Source organism: Piliocolobus tephrosceles, chromosome 3, assembly GCF_002776525.5.
Source record: "Piliocolobus tephrosceles isolate RC106 chromosome 3, ASM277652v3, whole genome shotgun sequence".
NCBI lineage: Eukaryota > Metazoa > Chordata > Mammalia > Primates > Cercopithecidae > Piliocolobus > Piliocolobus tephrosceles.
In genome coordinates, this window is record NC_045436.1 from 87,896,816 (window position 1) to 87,920,790 (window position 23,975).

Sequence of the window (23,975 nt, forward strand, 5' to 3'; positions counted from 1 at the left end):
TTCTGGAAGAAATACAGGAAACTAGGAGGGGACCAAGTTTGTGGAAAGAACTGGCTGAGGGTCCAAGCAACCCATTTCTTTCAACTTCACTAATTTTTTGTGAAGTTCAAAGACATGGATTATTAGATTCCATAGCAGGATATACACACCTGAGACTTGGGGCTTGGCCTCTGCATTTTTTTTTTTTTTTTTAATGTTGAAAAGAGATATACATATATATATTTAGAATTAGGCAGCTGGACTCAGTTTAGATGATCCCAATTTTGTTGGCAACATCCAAAGCGTCGTAATCAGGAGCTAGTCGAACATATGCCTTTTTCTCTCCATCAGGCCAAATCAGGGTGTTGACCTTGGTCACATCAATGTCATAGAGCTTCTTCACAGCCTGTTTAATCTGGTGCTTGTTGGCTTTAACATCCACAATGAACACAAGTGTGTTGTTGTCTTCTATCTTCTTCATGGCAGACTCAGTGGTCAGCGGAAACTTGATGATAGCATAGTGGTCAAGCTTGTTTCTCCTGGGGGTGCTCTTCCGAGGATATTTGGGCTGCCTCCGGAGTCGCAGTGTCTTGGGCCGCCGGAAGGTGGGTAACGTGCGGATCTTCTTTTTTTTTGTGGCTGTGGACACCTTTCAACACTGCTTTCTTGGCCTCTAAAGCCTTCGCTTTGGCTTCGGCTTTAGGAGGGGCAGGAGCTTCCTTCTTCGCTTTCGGCGCCATCTTGTCTGGCCTCTGCATTTTTGAGAGGAGAAGGAACCGAGGGAGAGAACAGTTGAGTGGGCTTTGGCCAAGCCTCAAGTCTCAGGTATAGATCCAGCTATGCCTGTTGTTGCCTTGATGAACAGACTTTTATTATTAATTGCTTTCTTTCTACATCCAGAAGAGCTCATCAATGTGTTGGCATAATGCTCCACTGTTACCTCCCTTACCATTTTGTTGGGTTTTCTAGTTAACTCTCAAAAAGATCATGGTGGCAGCTTTAGACTGTTTTTAACTAGTTGGTTCATGCATGCTAAAAAAAACTCAGAGATAATTTTCAAATGAAGTTCTGGCCAGGGCTGAATATGAAACCTTTATAACAAGTAGGCCCCCTAAACATAACTTTTTTTTTTTTCCCTGGTTCAAGTTTAGGACTAAATGAAGAGGAATTGAAAAGGTTCCAGAGGATAGTAATGAAAATGATTAAAGGACTGATGATGAAAGGTTCAAGGAATTGGGATTACTTAGCCTGGAGAAGAGAAATTTGAGGGGTGATTTAATGGCAATCTTCAAGTACAGTATGAGGAGGGTTATTGTAAGTATGGTAGCCAGCTGTTCCCCAGCTGCACTGAAGGTTACAAAGGGGAAATCGAGCTAGAATTTCAGCAGAGAGGTTTAAGTTGGACCAGTGATAGTGGTTCTTAAAGTAGCTCAAGGGATAGAAAACCATTGTGGAAGAACATGACATATTCACTTTTAAACTTAAAATACAGTTTTTCCTAATCAGATACCAACTTGTAACATGTACTAGTAAGGTAAAAATTACAAAATACAACTCAGGACTTAGAAAATGTTGACTGGGAAGATGGGTGGGGGTGTTGACATACCTTCACCACTGGGACCCCACGATGTGGAAGCCCAGTTTGAACACCAGTGAGCTCTGAAGAGAGGCAGTACCTGTGGACTTTCAATGAGCACCACAACCAGATGGTGGGAGCCCATGATCTGTGCTCAGGAAAGGACTCACTCCCATCTGACAACCCTCTTTTTTTCCTTTGACCCTGTTTCATACCTACACCTGGAAACGGAGGGAGGCCCAAGGCATACAAGTACTTTTGAGGACTGCATGTCTAGGAGACAGGGCAAGGTGCCACTATACAGCCGGTGCTGGCCTGTCCCTGGAGAAGGCTGCACCAGCAGCACCCCTCTCACACAAACTGCTCCTCTCTACAAACCAGCTCTGCCCTGGCCTGTGGATTTAGTTCATTACCAATTTTAGGTTATCAGGAACTTCACTCTTAATAAAATGACACTTTTTAAAAATGTTTTATTACAAAGCTTCTTTTAAAAAATGCTCAGCACGTTAACTCAAACTGGAATGACAAACATTAGGATGACAGTTTTGGGCAAAGGCTGTGCCTTGCTATTTAAAAAAACTGGGTACATCAATGCTCATTTTAACAACTGGCATAAAATCCCACTAATTGGCTAATAAAAACAGATACAAATACAGAACATTTAAAGTAATAACAATTCAAGTGCTGGGCTTTTTACAAGGGGGTGATAAGGAAAGAAATGAAAATTCACTGCAAACCAGTCTGCTGAATGCATCTGTTAAGGTTTACTGTTTAAAAAAAAAGAAGAAAACCGAAGAAAAAATAAACTGAAATAGGGCTGCCAATTGCTACCAACAGAGTGGATTTGGCTATTACATTTATTTAGCTCTATTGAACACCTTACAATAAGGGCAGAGAAGCCACTATGTGTCACAGGCAATTCACAGAGAAGCCACTTACCAGAGAAGCTGTCTCAGAAAAAGAAGGCTTCTTTTTATTTCATTATTTCAGACTTTTCCAGAACTTCGAATTTCATTTAAAAGCTCATAGCTAGCAAAATATACAAGAAAATTAAAACTAAAAAGTGTAAATTAAAAAAATTCAAGTTTAAAAAAGCAAACAAAAAAACTGATCCTTTTGCACTGTTAAATAAAAGCTTTAGGAGAAAAGAAGAGAAAGAAAAATGAAGACAGAAACAGAGAGGGAACTCTTCCACGAACTCCTCCACTGGGGTGCTGATGGATGTGCTGGTTGCTGGCTCCAGTTGCGCGTGGCAGGCAAATGCAGCCAAGTTACTGTCCTTGCCGAAAGGTTACAGGTTTGGATGCAAGATGCTCTGGGAAGTGCACACAGAGATGAGGGGAGAAAAGCTGCTCAGCTGCCCCACAGCCTGCTAGCATTCTCACGTGCTTTAACATTTCCTTTTAAAAAACCTTTTTATGCTTTATTTTGGAACTTGGCCCTTGCAGTAGACGAAAGAGGAGTTGGCAGTGATTGTCTTTATGGATCAGGGTCTCTAGCAGTGACCTCAGGGTAAAATTGATGTCAGTGTTCCTTTGGGGTCGACTGGGCAGGCCGTGGAGACAGTCTGGATTTTCAACAAGCTTCCATCTCCAGAAGAGGTCCTGGGGTCGCTGCCTTGGCTTTGCATGTTGGGAATGAGCTTCGTTTTCCACCTCAAGAAGGAACAAATGAAATGCTATTAATATGAATTTGCCGTAGGCCTTAAGATTATAACCTCTATTCCATACCATATATGTCTTATAACTTCTGCATTTAATTAATCCATTTTGCTGATCTGGGGATGGCTAAAATGAATTGCCCTATGCAGTCAAAAATCCTGAGAGTACACTACAGAGTTAATATGGTGACATTTTTACTTTGGTTCCATGTATATGTATGCACAGAGTTATGATGTGAAATGTAGCTAATACTCTGGGTCATGGTAAAAAGAACAGAAAAAAGTTTGAAAAACACAAGTAGGAAACAGCCAAACAAGAATAGGGAAGACAGGCAACAGCCAGATCAGGGAAAGACGTGTCATGCTGCAATGTTTGGTGTTTTTAGTCCACTGTGGGAAGCCATTCTATGATTCTACATAGGACAGACATATTCACATTACCCAACGCACTGCCAGCTCCCGTGACGCTGTGTGCTCTGTCCGCTCATATTCACGGTCCAGAGGATACAAACCTCTCCCTTTTTCCTTAAGATCTTACAATTTTCAAGATTTTTTTTTTCCTTCCTAACATCTAGGATCTTTAATGTTAACCTCAGAAAGGACACTCAGCAAATATGTTAAAGTAATGTTGCCAGATATTGGTGATAATGATTTTCAAAAAAGAGAACTCCCACATCCCCAAAACTTTAATGATGTGAGATTTTTAAAAAAGTGATTAATAGTAAAATGTAACAGTGTAACAAGATGAGACAGAGACAGAAGGAAAGTAAAAGCATGGCAAAGTTCCGTTCCTTCACTCCAGAGAGCACGTGCTTCCACTGCTTTGAACTTGGGGAGGCTGCTTTCCCTTGGTGGCAGCGATGCTGGAAGCACCTTCTCAACCTGGGTCCCTCGACAGCCTCAGATGAATCCCAACACTTTGTGCTTGTGATTGTGCTATCCATGTTACAAGCAGGAGTTTCCCTTTAGAAACTCAGTCTAAATAATGGTGGATTATCGTACACTTTCATTTCAATGGAAACAGAAAGTAAAAGAGAAATAAAAGGAAGCTTTGACATAGTTTAATAATGAATACAAAAGTCTAGATGGCAAGTTACAGTCCACGAAGTACTTTCCACGGAAGGATGGTGATCTATGGAATGGAAACTGTGAGAACACCTGCCCCTCAGGCTGTTGGAAGGAGAGGTTTGGCTCCTATATTTAAAGTGCTCACAAAGTGCACAGAGCACAGCAAGCCCTGCAAGCAGGTTAGCTAGTATTATTATTCCAATTACGCCCAATGCGGCCCCTAAAAATGATCGGGACTACTAAGAAGCTATTTGTATAACTGGCTAGCTACTGAAAAAGCAAAAACCAACGAACCAACAAAAAACAAAATAGGAGGAAATCAGCCACAGAACGATTTCAACTGAGGAGGTACTTCAATGACAATTTCAATTCCTATCCTCCTGGAAAATCAACCATTCCTTGTTTAACAGGAAAACACTACTGCGTTGCGACACTTTAACTGAACAGAGGTATGGATCCCTCACACAGGAGGATCAAAGAGCTATGAAGGACCCTGCCTTTCTTAGAGAAAAAAACAGGGCTCTAGCAGAGCCTGGGGTGGGAGAGAGGGCACCCACAGATTCCTATTTACATTATAATTTTGCATCAGAGATTTTCAAAGGTTTGGTCCAGGTTGCTCTTCCTGGGAAGGTTTTCCTCTCAGTCTGACATGAAAACATTTAGTTTCCTGATGAGGCCTGGCCTTGCAGTCCTGGCTAGCGCCTGAGACAAGCACTGGGGCTCAGAATAGACTGGCCATTGGCAGCCAGCAACACCTGAGGGAGACAACCTGCCCTTCTGTTGGGCCAGCCCTCCATTGCCTGACACAGCAAACCCCGAAGTACTGAGGTACAGACAACTTCCATGGCCCTGCTGTGGCCCCATTCTCAAGCAGGGCTAACACCTCCGACCTAGAGCACCTGCACTTCCGGCTCCACCAGAGTCTTCCTGTCCCTTCACTGCCTTACCTAAGGGTGACGTCTCCTTTCTTCTTAAGCTGAGTACAAGTGATAATACAGTGGTTAACACAAACATGGGTGCCCAGAGATGGCCATTAACTAAAAGATAGTATGTCACTTACCCAGAAAGAGTCTACATCTCCTAATAAAGTCATCTCTTTCCACAGTCTCACATTTTCCCACCTGTTATTTCCTTATTTCATGGGGTCACCTTGAAAATTCTCCTGGAAGGTTGGCTTCAGAGAGCCTCTGTACAGTTGCTTACCAAAAAGCAACTAATCCCTTCCAGGGACTAATGCTTAAAAGAAAAAAAGCAAATAAATTTCTTCACTATGAAATGAGGCAGTTTGTCCCTGGTGGCTCTTTTAAAATACAGGGACGTCAAGGGAGACCAAGTCTTACCTCCGAGTGGGAGAAACGGGGGCCTTGCAGTGCTGCTTTACAGATATAAAACAGGTCCAGTCCAGATTCTTTTCAAGAAACCACAGGCATGAGGCTCCAGAGGCTGGAGCATTCCCACATCTAAGACTTCACTAGGGGGCTGCGGCTGAAGCTGGGCCAGGCCAGGCAAGCTCTGGCACAGCCCAACCCACCAGTGAAGTCTGCGCAATCAAAGCCAGCAATTACTGCTCTCCGGCTGCGGCTGGGCTTCAAAGGAAGTGAGGCAAGGCCCATCTTACATATGTTCAGACTTGGGCTCCCTCCGCCAGGAGTCACCACGCATTTGTACTGGGGATGCAAAGGCGGCACGAGACCCCACCCCACCCCATATAATAGAACCCCTTGCTCTCCTGGACCAAATTCCAATCTTGACAAAATATCCCATCAACCAAAGGGAACCAGGAACCCAAATGGGCAGAGTTCCTTACTAAAAGCCCAAGCAATAAAGATGAATCTAAAGATTTCAAGAGTGGGCCTGTTCTGGGAGATCAACAACACCGACCCTGGGCCAACAGGACTTTACAGACCCTGACTCAGGAGTGAAGAGAGGGAAAGCAGGAAATCCCTTCTCTCTAAGCGCAAACAAATGTAAAATCCCACCAAAAGCAGAGCGCTTGGCCAGCTCATGTCCTGTGGGTTCCTTCCCAGGCTGTCCTCTGGAAGGGAGGGCCAAGGAGACAGCCTATGGGTGAGCTCTGAGGTAGCGGAGTGGAGGGTCAGGAGCAGGCAAGGGCCAGCCCTGTCACGGTGCCACTCAGGGCTCACTGGCCAGTCAGTTCAAGCTGTCCAGGCCAAGGCAAGGGCAGCAAAGCTGGTGTCTAGGAACAAAATGCACCCCTGCCCCATCATGTAATATCACTTCCTTGTTCAGAATTGGTGAGGTTACAAAAAAAGTGAGTTGGAATAAAAGATCCTTCCTTCGTCGTCCTCTTCCTTTTACGCCACTCTCAATTGCTACTAACAAGAGGCAGGAGCCTTAAGCGATGTGCAGTTTGAGGGGAGAACATTAGAGACTGGTTTTATGAGAGGTGAACAGATTCACAGTTTTAACTGCAAAAACTGCATTCCAGCAGCACACCACACACCTCGTGCCTACTGTCTCCATTTTTACGCCTTGGGAAAAACTGACAAAAGCCTGCGATTTGAGGGTGTGAACTCTTCTGCTGCACAATGTCATGTGTGCACGAAGGAAGAGAGGTACAGACTTCTAGAGCAGGAAGCAAGCATGGCAGAGCTAGTCTACTCCTGTTGTTTTAGCAGAGACTGAGGAAAATGATCATAAAGTGACTGGCCCATGGTGACCCCTAGAGAGTCCCAGTGCTGGGCTGTTGTTCCCTAGGCCTCCTGGCACCACGAAAGTGACAGTCTCGTTGACTCGAAGGTGGTCTTGTCTGTAAGAAGCTGGTGAGGGGGAAGGAACAAAAACACTGTCCACTGGGCACTGATTTGCCAGGCACTGGGACATGGACTTTAGAATTTCACATAATCATCATTACAGTTTGCATCTTCCCACCCTCTTACAGATAAGGATACTGAGGCTGCGTGAGGTTCGGGAACTTGCCAAAGGTCACGCAACTAATAGGCAGCAGGATGAGCTTCTGAACTCTCAACACGTGCTCTCTCCACCATACCTTGGAACTAAATTATCATTCACTTTCTTCTCTCCTTCCTACCTTCCATCATTCTGTCTGTCCGTCCCTAGGCAACAACCCCTGTATCCTGGTGGAGGCAGTCCACATCTGTAACAGTGTCCCCCAGGATATCACGCTGTGTTTGAAGAAGCATGATAAAGAGAATCAAACACATAAGTTAACTTTGAAATTTAAGTCCCTAAGACTGGAAATATAACCTACAAAAGCCAGCTTCAGCTTCTTGACAGTAAACATTACCCAACATTTGAGAAAAAAAGAAAAATGAAAATATGTGGTTAGGAAGGTTAACACTGAGTTTTGTTTCTGCAGCTGAGTGACTCCTTAGTCTCAGCATTCAAGACTAGTTAGTTAGTCCCCTAACCACAAAGCTCTAAAACAAAAAGGATTCCCAGAAGCTGGAGGTAGGAGGAAAGGGGTCACTGGCCACTCCCGGATTCATGTTCTACCAAGACAAAGTTGAGTGACCTGTGCGGCTTCCTCCGCTGTGGCTATTCAGAGTGAACTACCATCGGCTCAACCAGACTTTGGCAATGTCAAGATGACTTTGAGACAAGTCTGTGACTGTTAATGAATTACTCCAGGGGAATTCTTCTGTAGCTACTGGTTTCTCTTCCTGATCAGCCTAGCCTTCTGTGTCTGTCTCCTCTGTGAGGACGTGTGTCCTATTTGTAGGCTGGACCTCCTGGTGCAGGTCATGACCGCTAGATGCTTCCTATCACGGGAAACATGGGAGAAATGGTCTTGAGCAAGTTTTGAAGGAGAGAGCCTCAAAAGCCCACTGCAGTTCTGTCAGCTGAAGGGCTTCCAGAGGACGATAACTAGCTAGGTAGACCTCCCTCATCTACTCACCTCCAAACGCTATCCAACCCACATTTCTCTCACACTAAAGATGCCAAGTTCACCTTCCACAAATGAGGTGACAGGATCAGGGCACACTTTTGTCTCCCCCCACCCTCCCAACCAAGCCCTTCCACAGTTATGACAGTGTTTGTGTGTGCACCTGTGAATCTAGTTAAGCACAGGGAGGTGATAACTTGTGTGGGTTAGAGTGTGGGCTCTGAGGACAGACAGTCCTGGGTTGGGTTGGATCCTGGGTCCATTGGTTACCACCTGGAAATCTCGGGCATGCACTCTGAATGCACCAAACACGTTTCCTCATCTGTAAAGTGAAGATAAGAAGCTGCTCTACCTCATCAGGTGCGCTGCGGGATATGGGAAATGTATGTGCAGAGCTGGGTGAGTGCGGGGCAGGCGCCCTGAAGCAGCATAGTGAGTGCAGTGAACAGCAGAGGATGGAGAACTTGGGCTCAGAGCTGACAGTAATTCACTCTGCGGACGCAGCGCTGCTGCTCACCAGCTGCGTGGCCCTGGACAAGTGATGTTTTCTCATCCTTCAGACAGGACTGAAATCTGTCCCCTCCACAATGGGGCTGTTACAGAATAAGAGGAGGCAACACATGCAGAGGCATCTGTTAAAGCCTCTGGAATGTGGCAGGTGGTCCATACAGGTTGGGACCATTTCTGCTGTTCCAACTTCACGCGACACATTCGGGGCAGCAAGCAAGATTCATACTATTACAGAACTTCTGGTAGAAAATTAAGACCAACAGAGTATTCTGCAAATTAATTAAAATATCTGTTATGAAACGGAATGTTTCGAAAAGCTGATGCTAGATGAGAAAAAGTAATCCCAATAGAAAAAAAAGTTAGATTCACAAAAACGGTATCTAGGCATTTAGAAAAATTTAGTCCAGAGACAGATGTAAACCTTAAGCCTAAAAGTGAGCAGTTTAATTTTTAATGCTTTTAATTTTTCTCTCATTCTGTCAAAAAAGAATAGTTACTTTGCTAAAGGTCACAGACAGCTATGAGCAGCAGGATTCCCCACTCATGTGGCTTTCAGTAACATGGCAGCTTCATTTATGAAGAACACTGCTGAGGAAAAACACGTTAAAATCATCTCAAGGTATCACAGTAATGTCATGAAATTTATGTGCAAAAATAGCACATTTTAGCCTTTCTTAAAAGAGCCCTACCCTCTATACCCCAACTCATACTCCATCTACTTTTAATTTATATATTATTCAATTAAGCTTCATTTTTCTGGTTCCTAAATCCACACAAATCCTAAGAAACATATTATTGTGGGCAGAGGGTATAGTCCCAAACAGCAAAGGAAGCCACAAAATAATTATTAAAAAGCAGTTTCTTAAAATTCCACATTATTTGGGGTCATTTAGAATAGTATTGTATAAACCACCATACTCTTTGTGGCATATATAATATCCACTGTAAAATAATGGCATGACGTATTTGTATTCAAATCAATTTCAATGTACTCTGCTGAAGAAGACAGAGTTGCATCCAAAAGTGTTTTGAAAAATTACATATTTTGACACTTAAAGATATAAACCATATAGGTTATCTGAAAAACTCCATTATCCAGAAGGGCTCATTTCCACACAGTTCCTCACAACTCAGTAACAAACAGTTCTATCAAACAAAATTTATCCGAAACACTTCTTTTTCATTCTGATATTCTACTGCATTGATCTTAATTTCATTTTGTAAGTTTTCATGAACAATACTAAACATGAAGCATCTCAAGAGGGTTTTCATGAACCTCATATACTTCTCTCCCTCTGCTATTATTTTGTAATGGCATCCGATCAGTCTTGCTTACCTGAGGGTCTATTTCTCTATTTCTGATCCCCAAGGCAACTTAAACACAATTCTAGCTCCCCTGATCATTCAGGAGAGAAAAGAGAATTGATGGAAGGGATACTGCCCATTCTTAAAAGCTTTCACTGCATCTATGAACTTAACCCAATTTCTTTATTAACACAGAGCTGTCTAGATAAAACCATCCCAACTACCAGCTTACTAGTGAGCTACAGTGCAGCTCTCCTCTCCATTATCCCAACTCCAACACTGTTAGAACAGTGAGCTCCTGCCAGCCATTTTGTACAATGTGACCTTCTCCTCTGACCACAGCTGATTATGGATTGGGGTGGAAGTTTGACCCAAGTTGGGCTAACCAGAGTCGCTTCTATAGAATTTGAAAGAATTATTGTCTCTTTGGGAGACGATATCATAACAACATACAGCTTGAGTGCTCTGAATATATGGCTCAAAGAACTGAGCAAGTCAATCTGGGAAAGGAAGGAGGAAGTGATTTTCAGGGAAGGGCAGATGGAAGAAGCAGGGAAAGTCTCTGGACAGCTTTCTAATTTCCAGCTTTCTTTTTGGCCCAACTGCACTACTGCCCTTGGATTCCACAAGATGCTCCTGTGTCTTTAAAATACATTTCCCCTTTCTCCGTAAGTGAGCATGGTTTGTTTCCAGCACTTACCATCAAAAGGCTCCCATGAATGCGCCTAGGGACCCTGTAGCAATGGCCAGGATGTGAAAACCTGCCGTCTACGCATAATTGAGTCCAACCACACTGTCATTATGCTGCTATTGCTACTTAAGACAATGAGACCAAGCCTGAGCTTATCTGTAGTCAAGTGTCATCACCTTGTGAATCCTGTACACATTTCCTGTTAGTCTGTGACAGATGTCACAGGGATTTGTGAACACAAGCATAAGAAGAAGGAAGACATGGGTAGGCCGTCACCTCAGACTGCAGCATTCCCAGAAACGATGCGTAAGGGAGCCTCTCCGGGCCACCATAACCTTCACCTCCTATGCAACGATCTGGCTATGCGCACGCCGGCAGTCGCTTCCATAGGACCTCACCACTGTGGTCAAATGGCAGCCCATGGTTCCCCCAAGTGCGGGACAGTGCTGAGCAGGGTGCAGACATTTTCCCAGGAGGTACCGAACTGTGGCCAAGGGTAGCTGCGCTGCCACATGTTGACCTGGCTGCCATGGGAGGCTTTGTTCTCCCCAGTTTGACACTCCCCTTCTCCTCCCCAGATGTAGGCTTCCTTCCCAAGAGTTCTGAACCCCCAGGGGTCTTTTGCTTGTTTGGTAACAATTCTAGCTGAGGTGCTTTCTAAGTATGTTACAAAAGATAAAGAATGGAAAACAGGATATCATTTTTTCACTTTCTAGTTGTGGAAGCCTTAATTTTTACTCTGAGATTTGGACAAGACTTAAGAGTTCTTCAAGCTGCCACCAACTTCCTTTTAATTTTATTAATTTTTAAGAACCTGGTTTTGTTTTCTAACTAGACATAACCAAGAAGCTTACTGATACTTAATGTTGGTGACGACATTGTGGAACAGAATTTGGAACAAAGATTAGGCAAAAGTGTCAAACTTACCAGAGTGAGATTCAAAAATCATAGGAATTAAATATTTTTCTCAATGAGACCACTGAAAATATTTAGAACTCTCCCTGGCAGCTCTAAGAGGACAGGGCTAAATGTTGAACACCAGGCACAGTTCCTGGCAGACCCTCAGGGTTGCAGTCCTCTCACTGGTCCAGATGATGCTTCTGTTCCCACTCTGCAATTTGTCAGCTCTGTAGCACAGCTTCACAGGACCCAGGAGCCCCAAGTTCTCAAGCCTTAACCATCTCATCAGGCTCTCAAACATCATCATCAAAGAAAAGCCAGAAATAATCTTTTATAAAATGTAATTCCAAGTACTGAACATTAACTTAGCTTAGCAATTACCTCTCATGCTCATCTCTTGGCCCTAGGGAAATAAAGGCTGAAGTTTTTATTTAGCAAAATGTGTTTAACCAGAGGATTTTTTAATCGTTTTTCTCCCCCCCGAGACAGAGTCTCACATTGTCGCTTGGGATAGAGTGCGATGGTGCTCTCTCGGCTCACTGCAACCTCCACCTCCCATGTGTAAGTGTTTCTCCCCACTCAGCCTCCTGAGCAGCTGGGATTACAGGCGCCTGCCACCACACCCGGCTAATTTTTTTGTACTTTTAGTGGAGACGGGGTTTCACTATGCTGACCAGGCTGGTCTCGAACTCCTGACCTTGTGATCTGCCCACCTTGGCCTCCCAAAGTGCTGGGATTACAAGCATGAGCCACTGCGCCCAGTCTTTTTTATCTTTCAAAAGTAGCCTGTTCCTTCTTTTAAATTAACTCTTATGTCATATAACTAAAGGAAATGCATTAAAGTATCTAAAAATATCTTTTCAATCTATATAATTTAAAGATGGTAGACTTTTTGTATTTGTTTTGATAAATATTAAGCCAATTTTGAAAATTGTTTAATTAGTAAACTCAGAGTCATAATTCTCTCCAGCACTTTAAAAATTATAATTCTTCTTTAATTTCATATAAATCTTAATTAAGTCAGGAAGAAAGCAAAGTTCAGTATTTGATAATAATCTCTAACTTCTGACAAATTTAAAGGTGGTATTCCAAATCAAACATATACCCAAACACTGGAAATTTACATCAATTCTATTACTATGCTATCAAACCCCCAAATTCTGCCACCAACCTGACAGCTTGAGTGCTACTACAGGAAGCCTTCCTTGATTTCACTCCCATTTACATATTTCTTATTCTCTTTCTTATTCTATTTTTGTATCAGGCACAACATGCCACTTCTTCACAGCATAAAACATACCCTTTTATAACTACCCATTTAATATGTCTGTATCTTCTTAAACTTGAAGCTCCTCCAGGAAGGGATAGGGTTTTATTTGCAAGCACCGCCACCGCCTAACAGGATTCGTGACTTACAGCAGTCCCCACTAAATGTTTGCGTGGTGAGGAAACAAGTGATTAGACTTCATGACACTGGCCTTCCAGCTGGACCCAGGACAGTGTGTGCAGCCTTACCCCTGAGGTCCTGGGCTCCCAGCATTCCCACAAATGACTAGTCCGAAAAACTGAACGGATGAATCTGGCCTCTCCAAAAGATCCTGCAGCTTGGGGACCACCATCTCCAACCTGGAGGAATGGCTTTTAGGGATCTCATTTCCAATTATCCTAAAAGTTTCTCCGCAGTGTTGAGACCACATTAATGGTAATTTATTTGTTTCAATCTGATTTCACCAGAGTGAAAATTTTTTTAATGCTCAAAAGTAGAAACACACGGGGAGACAGGAACACAACCGGGTGAATAAAGCACTGCTTCAGGAGCCAGTCTCTCTGCTGGGCTGCATACGGCCACAGCGCAGGCACTGCCTATCAAAAAATGGGAAGCATTCCATGAAACCCATAGGATCTTTAAAGAAATGAAAACACAAGTTTTTTGTTTTCTAATTTTTCTTTGAGGGATGGGGTCTTACTTCATCACCTAGGTTGGAGTGCAGTGGTGCAATCATAGCTCACTACAGCCTTGAACTCCTAGGTCCAAGCTATTCTCAATCTCAGCCTCCTGAGGAGCTGGGACTACAGGCGTGTGTCATCACGCCCAGTTAGTGGTTTTTATTTTTCGTACAGACATAGTTTTGCCATGTTGCCCAGGCTGGTCTCAAACTCCTAGCCTCAAGTGATCCTCCCACCTCTGCCTCCAAAAGTGCTGGGGTTACCAGCATGAGCCACTGCATCTGGCCTAGCTTTACCTTTACTCGTCAACTTCCCTTCAGAATTGAAAACCAGCTGTGTGAGATTCCACGTCACACTCTTTGACAGACTGGTTATTTTGTTTTATTTTGAGACAGTCCTGTTCTGTTGCTCAGGCTGTAGTGTGGTGACGTGATCTTGGCTCACTGCAGCCTTGACATCCTGGGCTCAACAGATCCAACCACTTCAACCTCCCTAGTAGCTGGAACTATAGGCACACGCCACTGCACCCAGCTAATTTCTGTAGAGAAGGGATCTTGCCATGTTGCTCAGACTGGTCTCAAATTCCTGGGCTCAAGCAATTTACCCACCTCAACTTCCCAAAGTACTGGAATTACAGGAATGAGCCACCATGCCGGGCCTGTAGGATTGGTTCTAATCAAGTATTTGATTATTTCTAAGGTGAGGTCAGCACTAGTATGACTGTAGTCTGGCAAACAAGGAACCATATTATTACATTAGTGGAAAATCAAATCCTCAAACTAGAGGCAATGTTTCTAATATCCCAGGACACAAGGTAGCCATCCTGGGGAGGAAAGAGGGACACGGGGTGATCTGTACAGGAACTGAAGAACAACCCCATCATGTATAAGCCATTTTCAAGGTCATGCAGAGCCACTCAGACATAAAATGATGACTATAAATTAGACAATGAAAAAAGAGATCTGAGTCCCTATAATAACACTGGGAGGCAGTGCAGACCACACAAAAGCAAAGCAGACCAGAAAGTTGGACTTGAGGGAGAGACAGACAGGGATCTCAGAGGACGCTGGACACAATCCTTCACTTATACAGAGAAACCAGAGGCTTTAGGTGACCTGCCCCAGGCCACATAAATTTACACAAGAGCTAATCTGGGAGACTGGGTGACCTCATTCCTGTGCTCTGCTGTTTCCATAAGATGACGCTCTGTTCCCTTTGTCTTTCATTTCTTTGCCAGGGCTCTGTTCCAGAACAGAAGACCCCCTCCATTTTCTGTGACAACAGGAGTTATTTCTGAGTGCCACCTCCTCAGAGGTGCCTTTCTTCACCATCCAACCTAAAAGCAGACCCTAATTTACTCCCTAATTTATTTTTATTATAGTACTTATACCTTCCTGTTTGTTTTTTTTAAATCAACTACCCTCACAGGCAACATAGTGAGCACTGTGAGAATAGGGACCTTCTTTGCTCCATCCAGCACTCTATTTCCAGGTCATACAAGTCTCCACAGGGCCTATCTTAGGTGCTCAATAAATGCTGAATCATGACTGAATAAGTCAGCTCTACACAAACAGAATATTTCTGAATTCCTACAACAAAGGAAGGGGTGGAGGTACAACAGAAATATTATCATGGCTAATTTATGGAAATCTTTATGAAGGTGGATCTGAGCTCCTCTCTACTCTACAATTCTTATCCAATAACTGCCAGTTCTGGTCTCCAAACTCAGGTGGTGTGCAGGGCAGCGACTTCAAAGGCTGCATGACTGATCCGGGAATGAGAGGGAGGGCAACACCAGAGACTCTGATTACAGGAAGCTCAACCAACTGGAGCCTCACCAGCGGCGGGATGGCCTGAGAATGTTTTTGGGGGGTAGGGTGGAGAGAGAGGGTTATTTTTGTTTTTCTTGGGCAGGATAGAGAGAACATCTTAACCTTAAGAAAATATAAATAAGTGACAAGAAAGCACAATGACAGCTGTGACTTACTAGAAAAAGATGTCTGGGATACACTTTAGGACAAAAATAGCCATCTTTTACATCTAAAATACCACAGGATGCTAATCGTGAAGAACACCAAATCGAGTACCAAACTCTGAAATACAGAAATACATTTTTGCATGCTTTTTAATAAAAACAGCTTCACAGATTTTGGTGCAAACAGAAGTGAAGTAAATCGAGTACCAGCCCTTAGCACATTGCCACTCTGAGGGCTTTCTGTTTAGAGGCAGAATATGAAAAAACTTCTGGCCATTCCTAAGTGTTCAGTAATTAAAACAATTTTTTTTCCAAAAAAAAAAAAAAAATACAAGGCTTATGATTTTGACTAGATTTACTTCTACTATGAAGCCATGAGCTACATACAGGGGTGGGTGTCATCGACCATGCTTACATCCTATCTGTGCTTCTAATAACCAAGCCAGGTGACTGGCTCAGAAGAGGTTCTTGATTAATAGCCACTAAGTTAAAACAATTATATTATTTTTTATCTTATATGAAGGGATGGTCCTCCCCTCACTTGGAGGAAAGTTTGCCACTCAGTATTAGTTTAGAAGAGTTTTGATATCATAAAACTACAGTGATGGGATTTGGAAAAACCTGAGGAATCTGAATAAAGATGAAGAAAGTTTCACAGAGGAGAGGGCAATTGACTTAGGTCTCAGTAGGAGGAAGGAACGCGTCTGAGCTCCAACTGTGTGCTGGCCGTGGGGTAGATCCTGCACATCAACCACCGCAGGGGGTAGGTATCAATATTCTCTTTTTCCAGGTAAGGAAAATGAAGAGTAAAAAGCTGAAGTAGATTGCTCAGGCGGTCACCTGATTTAAAATTCAGATCTATTTGGTACCAAAATCTCTGCTGGTCCCTTTGGGCAAGTTGTTTGAAACCTCAGCACCAAAATTAAGTTCTAAAAGTTTAGGTAAGGGCCACCAGGCTTAGTCAAGAGCCAAATGAGCTGCAGGATAACACTCTTTTCCTAAGAAACACTGCAGAGATCTATCCATTCCTCTGTAGAGGAAATGGGCTTTTGAAGCCCAGGGACAGCATGTGCGGTGCCCTCCCGCCATGTGGGGAACTGCTAATAATTTTGTTTGGACTGAGCACAGGACTCAGAAGGGCTATGTTGAAAGTGAGGGGAGGCAGATAGCAGGAATGACTGGGGGCAAAGCTACAAGGGCAGGGCTGGGCAGACCCACACACTAAGTGGCGGGTGCTTTATGTTTCAGCCAATGGGAAGCACCGGCTGTTTCCGTGTCGGGAAGTGACATACAATCTGAGTTGTGGGAAATCTTTCTGGGAGCAATGTGAAGGATGAACTGGTAGAAATGAAGCCTGGAGGCAGAAAAATTATTAACATGTATTACAGTACTCCAGATGGAAAGTCTGAGCACCTGAACTAGGGCTGTGGCAGTGGTAAGTGTGAGAGAAAAGGCTCAAGACAGACCCCAAAGACAGGGATGGGAAGACTTGGTGATTGACTGGACGTGTGTTCCTAGAGAGAGAAAGGATAACCAAAGGCAGCTCCTTTGAGAACTGTTACCAGGAGAAGATGTACACATACTGCTAATTCAAAGCTTAATAAAGACCAAGCCTTAATTTACAATGTCAGGTTCCTCGGGCTAGTGGTCATGTGGAAATAAATAAAAAAAATTATAGTAAAAAGAAATAAAATATTACTTATAAATACTAGAGTAAAATCTAGCAAGTTACCAATAAAGAGAAATACTTGATAGAAGAAACACAGTTAAATAAGTGACCTTGCCATATTAAATAACAGAAAAAAAAATAAAGCATATATAGCTTTCTGACTAGAAACAAATATATTACTTTTGAGTGACTACATATGATTTCAATTGAGAAAAAATCTCTACTGAGCAAAAGCTTGGGAGTCCTGGGCTAAAATGGTGCTCCTCAGACCCACCCTGGATTTGCTGAGTAAGATGGCATTTTGCTTACTGTTTGTTGTCATTTGTTCTTTTTTTAAGCAGGCCGATTTGCCACTGATCAGTAAGAAATGGTTTAGAAGAGTTAGGGGAAAGGAAATGGAGGAAGAATAAATGGGCCAAAAGGGACAGAAAAGATAAAGGCATACTATATTGCAAATACATAGCCGGTATAAAAACCATCAGATTTTTTAAAGCACTAATTTGATTTTGCTGAGTTCTCCTCTTTAAGGAGCAATGTCGAATGAACTCGTTATGAGCAAGAAGATTCACAAGCAAGTGCCTCTTTTTATAACAACTAACGTCAGCAGTAGGACCAGAGAGTCGTTCTTACCATGTTTCAGATGTAGGCAGCTGTCATTCTTGGACCTGTACCTGCAGAAAATTGTGTCTTTAACAAATTTTTATTGAAGAGGTTTTTGTACATTCCAAATACGTAGTAGCTACAATATCATGTGAACTTGTTTGCTTTACTTTTCATGGTTCTTATACCAGCCATTTTTATTTGTGCAGTACAAGTAGTGACCTTATTTTTAATGAAAGAAAAAAGGAAAATAAATGGGACCTCACTGATGTCTTGAATTAATGTACAAGAAAGACAAACCCTATCATGATGTTTTATATTTTTAAAAAACCCAAATCACAAAAGAGATTCTCAAGGGAATACCAGGTGACACATCATTTAATCATCATAAAATATTGTATCTTTAAGGAGTTATATAAAATAGTGAAAAGGCAAGAGTGTTAAAGCAAAGTAAACACAAAGAGAAGCAAAAATAAAACAAATAAACAAAAATCCCACAGTTCACAACCAGAATTCCAGGTGACAGGGTTTGGGAAACAGTTTTTACATGTACCTTCCCACAGTCACATTTAAAAGAAGGGTCTTTTAAATTTTTTAAAAGAATTTCAGGAAGAAAAAGCAGAGTTAAAGAATCATGAGTTACAGTGACAGAAGAAAGAATACAGAGAGATGCAGACTGCTTTAAAAGTGCTTGTCAGAAGCCTAAGGATTGACTGGAAAGTCTCATGGTGCCTACCTGATGTAGATTCCTGTAGTTTCTCTCTCTTCCTCTTCTTTTTCTTACCCTGGAAGAAGAGAGGTATACTGTCATGTCACAGACTGTACCATGAACACACAGATGAATGTGATGTGGAAGTACAGGCAGGCGGTCAACAAAGAGGTAAAGATGACTCATTCTCTCTCCCTCTTCACCATCTCTATCTAGAAACAAAGTCAGAGAGCAAGAGAATGGGAGAAAATAGTGACCTGCTGACCTTCGTCTCTATAGCTTCATATTTAACATCATCAATATTGACACCGTGGGTAGACTCTTTGTCTCTTTCTCTCCCCCGCCCCCCCCCCCACACACACACAATGATGTCTTAGAGCTGTGGCCACAGGACCTTGTCTCTCTCTCACATACACACACACACGCACACACACACAATGTCTTCAGAGCTGTGGCCATAGGACCTTCTCTCTCTCTCTCTCACACACACACACACACACACACACACACACACACACGGATAATGATGTCCTAGAGCTGTGGCCATAGGACCGTCTTCAAGGAAAGCCAGCTTAATGAGCTATTCCTTTTCTTAGTAACCAGCACACTTAGAACCCACTTCTGGTAGTGCTTAAGATAAACCTTACTGTGAATTCCATTGTCTAACTGAAAGTTCCCCGGTGTTAATCGAGTACCCACAGGCCCTGTGGCACAGGCATGACAAAACCAAGGAGAAAGGGAGAAGAGATTGAGAGAACCTGAGAAAACTGGAGATATCTCAAAGACTTATTTCTGGCAATTAAGGACCTTGCTTCCTAAAACAGACAAAATAACATGGATATGCACACCATTTTAAATACATTTCAAAACATCTCAATGCCAGATTTAAAAATTTAGATCCCACTTATAGTGATCTAATTTTCCCTTTTCCTTCATAACTACTTTGCCCTCAAAAATAATTTTAGGCCGGGTGTGGTGGCTCACACGTGTAATCCCAGCACTTTGGGAGGCTGAGGCGGGCGGCCTACTTGAGGTCAGGAGTTTAAGGCCAGCCTGGCCAACATGGTAAAACTCTGTATTTACTAAAAATACAAAAATTAGCCAGGCGTGGTGGCGTGCACCTATAATCCCAGCTACTTGGGAGGTTGAGGCAGGAGCATCACTTGAACCTGGGAGGCAGAGTTTGCAGTGAGCCAAGATCATGCCACTGCACTCAGCCTGGGCAACAGAGACTCCGTCTCAAATAGTAATGATAATAATAATTATTATTATCATTATTATTATTATTGTTATAAGAGCAAGACCCTGTCCCAAAATAATTATTGTTTTAATAGCATATAGCCATAGTCTGCTTATAGTAAATGACCAACCTGCATCAGGTATTTTCAAATAACTAAAATGGAACACATATCATATCCAATGTCTCTAGCTTACATCTGCTATAATACTCACATTAACAATTTTTTAAAAGCTGTAAGATTGTACCATATATATTTTGTGGCTCTACAAAAGTGCATATTTCTGCACCTCAAGATAGTTCTTCATGTCACATGGCCATTGAGGCTTTAACAGCTTCAGAAGGGCGACTGAAATCATCCTCCCTAACACTGAGGCAAAGAACAGGTATTAGTGACCCTGAGAAATGGCACATCAAAAAAAAAAGGAGTCTTCTTTCAAGATTATTATTATTTTTTGAGACGGAGTCTCACTCTATTGCCCAGGCTGGAGTGCAGTGGCGCAATCCTGGCTCACTGCAACCTCCACCTCCAGGGTTCAAGTGATTCTCCTGCCTCAGCCTCCCCAGTAGCTGGGATTACAGGCACATGACACCACGTCTGGCTAATTTTGTATCTTTAGTAGAGACAGGGGTTTCACCATGTTGATCAGGCTAGTCTTGAACTCCTGACCTCGTGATCTGCCCACCATGGTTTCCTGAAATGCTGGGATTCCAGGCATGAGCCACTGCACCCAGCTTCTTTCAAGATTATTAAAGGTGCTCTGGGGACAGAAAGTAGAGAGGGAGGGCATGCTTCTTTCGGGTATCCACAGCGGTCCTTTCGATGTAATTACTACAAGGTTTGGAAGTTGCTACAAGGTTGTTTCATGTGTCTGGAACCTTATTTCACACTTTCTTCTCAGCTCCATTTACCCTTCAACCTGTGTCTCAAGTGTCATCTGTTCCATGAACCTTCTCCACTCCACACCTTGTTCGTCCATCCCTCACCTCAGGCAGAGCTGGGGCTCCTCTTCTGCGCTCCCCATGACCCTGAGCTCAGTGCATGACTGAATGCCTCACAGATGCTATAATTGGCTCTGTCCCCAGAGCACCACCTGGGTCTCTTAGCACCACGCTCCCCCACTTGCACATGCCTAGAACATAGCCGGCACACAGCGACCATCTGAGGCCTGCACCGTTAATGCTTCTACTGCTAAATCAAATAACCTGTTACCTTCTAGGTATCAACCAGTTTGTCAAGAGAATCTACATTTATGATATGCAAAAAGAACTAAGTAGTTTGGATGTATTAATGTCAAGTTATACAAAAACTCAAATTCATGTATGGTAAAAATAAAAAAAAATTTTTGTTAAAATTATATGGACTATATAATATTGGGAAGCATTAAAAACTAAATTGAAAAGTTCTAACGTTATAAATATTTGGCTAATCTCACCCAAGAAAATTTGTGCACTATTAATTAGCCTGTTATTAGCCAAAGTTATAAAAACAAATTGAAATTATAAATCTATGTCATGTAATAGGGTATTTTAGTATTGAATAATTGAGACATATATTTCACACGATCTCACTGAGGATCAGGGTACCATTCTGGCGACACTAAATACCTTAATTTTACCTTTATTCTATCCCTGTACAGTACTGTTATTTAAAGAACAGTCTCTTTAGATAAAGTACTATCACTGATCAGCTTCTGTTTGCCTCAGTAATTGAATGACTTATTCTGATTATGATGAAAACACTATGAATGAAGCTGGGCTTTCCCTTCATTCAAGGAATATGCAGAACAATTTCCTTTAAAAGTTGTGCAGAGGGAAATCTTTAAAGATAAATTCACATTACAGTAGCTTTCTTTAAAACTACTTTCTTCCCACCCATCGACATGGAGAAAAGAAGAGAGAGTAGAGAAACAGACAGAATATGTAGGTGTTTCTTTTGCGTCTTTTTAAAAGTTAAAACTCATTACTTAAAGAATTAGAAAAATAAATGTAAAGGCATTCAACAAGCAATGCTGAATAAAATTCACAGCACAATGAAGTTTACAAAGGTCAAATGAGGAAGATTAGCTCTCCCCCTTTAGACAAACTACATCCAAAAGCCACCCAGAGCAGTATCAGAAGACTATTTATTTATTTTTTTCTTGAGACAGAGTTTCACTCTTGTCACCCAGACTGGAGTGCAATGGCGCAGTGTGGGCTCATTGCAACCTCTGCCTCTTGGGTTCAAGAGATTCTCCTGCCTCAGCCTCCTGAGTAGCTAGGATTACAGGCGCACGCCACCATGCCCAGCTGATTTTTGTACTTTTAGTAGATACAGGGTTTCACCATGTTGATCAGGCTGGTCTTGAACGCCTGACCTAAAGTTATCTGCCTGCCTCAGCCTTCCAAAGTGCTAGGATTACAGGCATGAGCCACCATGGCCGGCCAGAAGAAGACACTTTTGAAATCCTCTGGGTGAACACTGATCTTCCTACTTACAGGGCGTGCCAGGGGCTCTATACAGAGATGGTAATTGCTGCTCAGAAAACAGAAGCCTGGTTCAGGGGTGAAAATTCTTCAACTACAGCAGTCTTACGAAGGCGCGGTGGCTCACACTTGTAATCCTAGCACTTTGAGAGGCTGAGGCTGGCAGATCACCTGAGATCAGGAGTTTGAGACCAGCCTGACCAACATGGAGAAACCCTGTCTCTACCAAAAATACAAAATTAGCTGGGTGTGGTGGTGCATGTCTGTAATCCCAGTTACTCAGAAGGCTGAGGCTGGAGAATCGCTTGAACCCGGGAGACAGAGGTTGTGGTGAGCCGAGATCGTGCCATTGCATTCCAGCCTGGGCAACAAGAGTGCATCTCTGTCTCAAAAAAAAAAAAAAAAAAAAAGAAGGTACTGGAAGACTGAGCTAATCCACTCAGGAGGAGGAAAATCATGTAGATTTTGAAGTCAGAATGACCTGGGTAAAAACTTTAGCTTAGCCACCTACTACAAGGCCTTGCATAAATTACCTAAACTCTTCAGCCCCTCAATTTCCTCACCTGAAAAATGGGGTGATAATATTCATGTAATAATATTCATTCCACCACTGGGTTGCTGTCAAGAATTTAAGACAATTCCTAACCATCAGCATATGGTAGTTATTAAGGCAACCAAAATAACTCAGAAGAGCTGACTATGCTGTTTTCCATAAGTAACAGACTCTTACTTCCCGTGTCAAACTTGTATCCAATGTCTGAGCTCCAAACCTTGACGAGTAAAGTGACTTTTTGTGTGGAGCACATTATAGGAAATAAATTGCAACCCATTTCCAGAAATAAGTTTCCATGTGTGTATGACCTCAGATATGCATCCTTGTCATCATCTCTGAGAACGTGAGCCCCACAGGAGCACCTAAAGCAATGGCTACATATTAAATTGCATATTAATTAATGGCTTCGCTCTTGCTCTTTTAAAAAGAAATAATTCCACTTTTATTACAACTGACCTTGCTGGCATTTCTAATGCTCGTCTCACACAGACCTTGAGAATTACTATAGACCGAATGTTGTGTTCTCCCAAATACATATGCTGAAATTCTAACCCCTAATTTGATGGTATAATGAGGCAGAGCCTTTGGGAGGTGATCGTGGCCTGAGCAAGGAGCTCTCATGAAGGGGATTAATGTCCTTATAGAAGAGACCATGGAGCACTCTCTTCTCCCTTCTTCTACCTTGTAAAGATACAGCCAGAAGACTGGGACCAGGCCCTCACCAGACACCAAACCTGCCTGCACCTTGATCCTGGACTTCACAGGCTCCAGAAGTGTGAGAAATAAACCTGTTGTTTATAACTCACCACGTCTATGGTATTTTATTATAGTATGCTGCATGAACTCAGACATAATAACTGCAAAATATTAAATTATTTTAAGAGCTTAAATAGTGAAAATTATTCCCCTCTATAAAATAAAAGTCTTTGCCCTATCAAGACTACATAAGATGCTCAAATTCTACAGTAATAAAACAACTGGCATTACAAATGAGGTATTTCTTGCAGATAAAATTAGTATGACTTAAACATGATATACATACACTGAATAGAATACATGATAGATGCTGAGGTACAGTAACATGAAAAAAGAATTTTTTACCCAGATCTAAGTAGTTTGTGGCAAAACAGTCACCTGAATACATTGTTTATAAGAAGTGTAAAATAATACAGTCATTTGGAAAGCAATATGACAATATGTATCAAGAAATTTAAAATAGCAGGCGCACTGGCTCATGCCTATAATCCCAGCACTTTGGGAGG

The 23,975-nt window shown here is 42.5% G+C and overlaps 1 protein-coding gene and 1 pseudogene across 5 annotated transcripts in view; both read right to left on the reverse strand.

Annotated features, from left to right (window-relative positions):
- Positions 1-201: 201 nt before the first annotated feature.
- On the reverse strand, positions 202-734 carry LOC111547881 (annotated as a pseudogene). Its single transcript, XR_002733258.2, has one exon. The product of XR_002733258.2 is annotated as a 60S ribosomal protein L23a pseudogene (transcript).
- A 1,271-nt stretch (positions 735-2,005) lies between these two features.
- Positions 2,006-23,975, reverse strand: part of LEF1 (lymphoid enhancer binding factor 1) — a 120,340-nt gene continuing 98,370 nt past the window's right edge. For 2 of the 4 annotated variants that reach the window (XM_023219909.2, XM_023219913.1), the window contains exons 10-12: positions 18,485-18,533; positions 17,779-17,819; positions 2,006-3,210 (exon numbers count right to left, since the gene is read on the reverse strand). In XM_023219909.2, the coding sequence (XP_023075677.1) occupies positions 17,785-17,819; positions 18,485-18,533 (84 nt within the window). In that variant the 3' untranslated portion in view covers positions 2,006-3,210; positions 17,779-17,784. The remainder of the gene's footprint in view (positions 3,211-17,778; positions 17,820-18,484; positions 18,534-23,975) is intronic. The other 2 variants (XM_023219908.2, XM_023219910.2) reach the window with 2 other exon arrangements.